Here is a 300-nt window from a genome sequence, read left to right on the forward strand (position 1 = left end):
GGTGCAGATCCGGCTCGGGGACAAGTGCTACCCGGTGTGCAAGAGGAAGCTGATCGAGCAGAGTGACTATTTCCGAGCCCTCTACCGCTCGGGCATGCGGGAGGCAGGGCAGGGCCAGGAGGAGCAGCTGCTGCGCGGGGGGCTGAGCGCCCTGGGGCTGGAGCTGGTGCTGGACTTCATCAACACCTCCTGCCTGGCCAGGCTGGAGCAGGAGGAGGGCGGCGAGGAGGAGCCACCCTTGCTGGAGGAGTTGGTGGAAGCTGCTTCCTACCTGCAGGTCACACCCTTGGGCCCCCTGCC

General features: G+C 67.0%; 1 protein-coding gene across 1 annotated transcript in view; it reads left to right on the forward strand.

Moving 5' to 3' along the window:
• Nucleotides 1-4: 4 nt before the first annotated feature.
• The window catches only part of KLHL42 (kelch-like family member 42), a gene marked incomplete at its 5' end in the record, with an annotated part of 12,391 nt that continues 12,095 nt past the window's right edge, over nt 5-300 (forward strand). Inside the window, one exon of the mRNA XM_008940203.1 lies at nt 5-298. Coding sequence (XP_008938451.1) covers nt 5-298 — 294 coding nt within the window. The remainder of the gene's footprint in view (nt 299-300) is intronic.

The sequence above is a fragment of the Merops nubicus genome, unplaced genomic scaffold (assembly GCF_000691845.1).
Source record: "Merops nubicus isolate BGI_N331 unplaced genomic scaffold, ASM69184v1 scaffold35745, whole genome shotgun sequence".
NCBI lineage: Eukaryota > Metazoa > Chordata > Aves > Coraciiformes > Meropidae > Merops > Merops nubicus.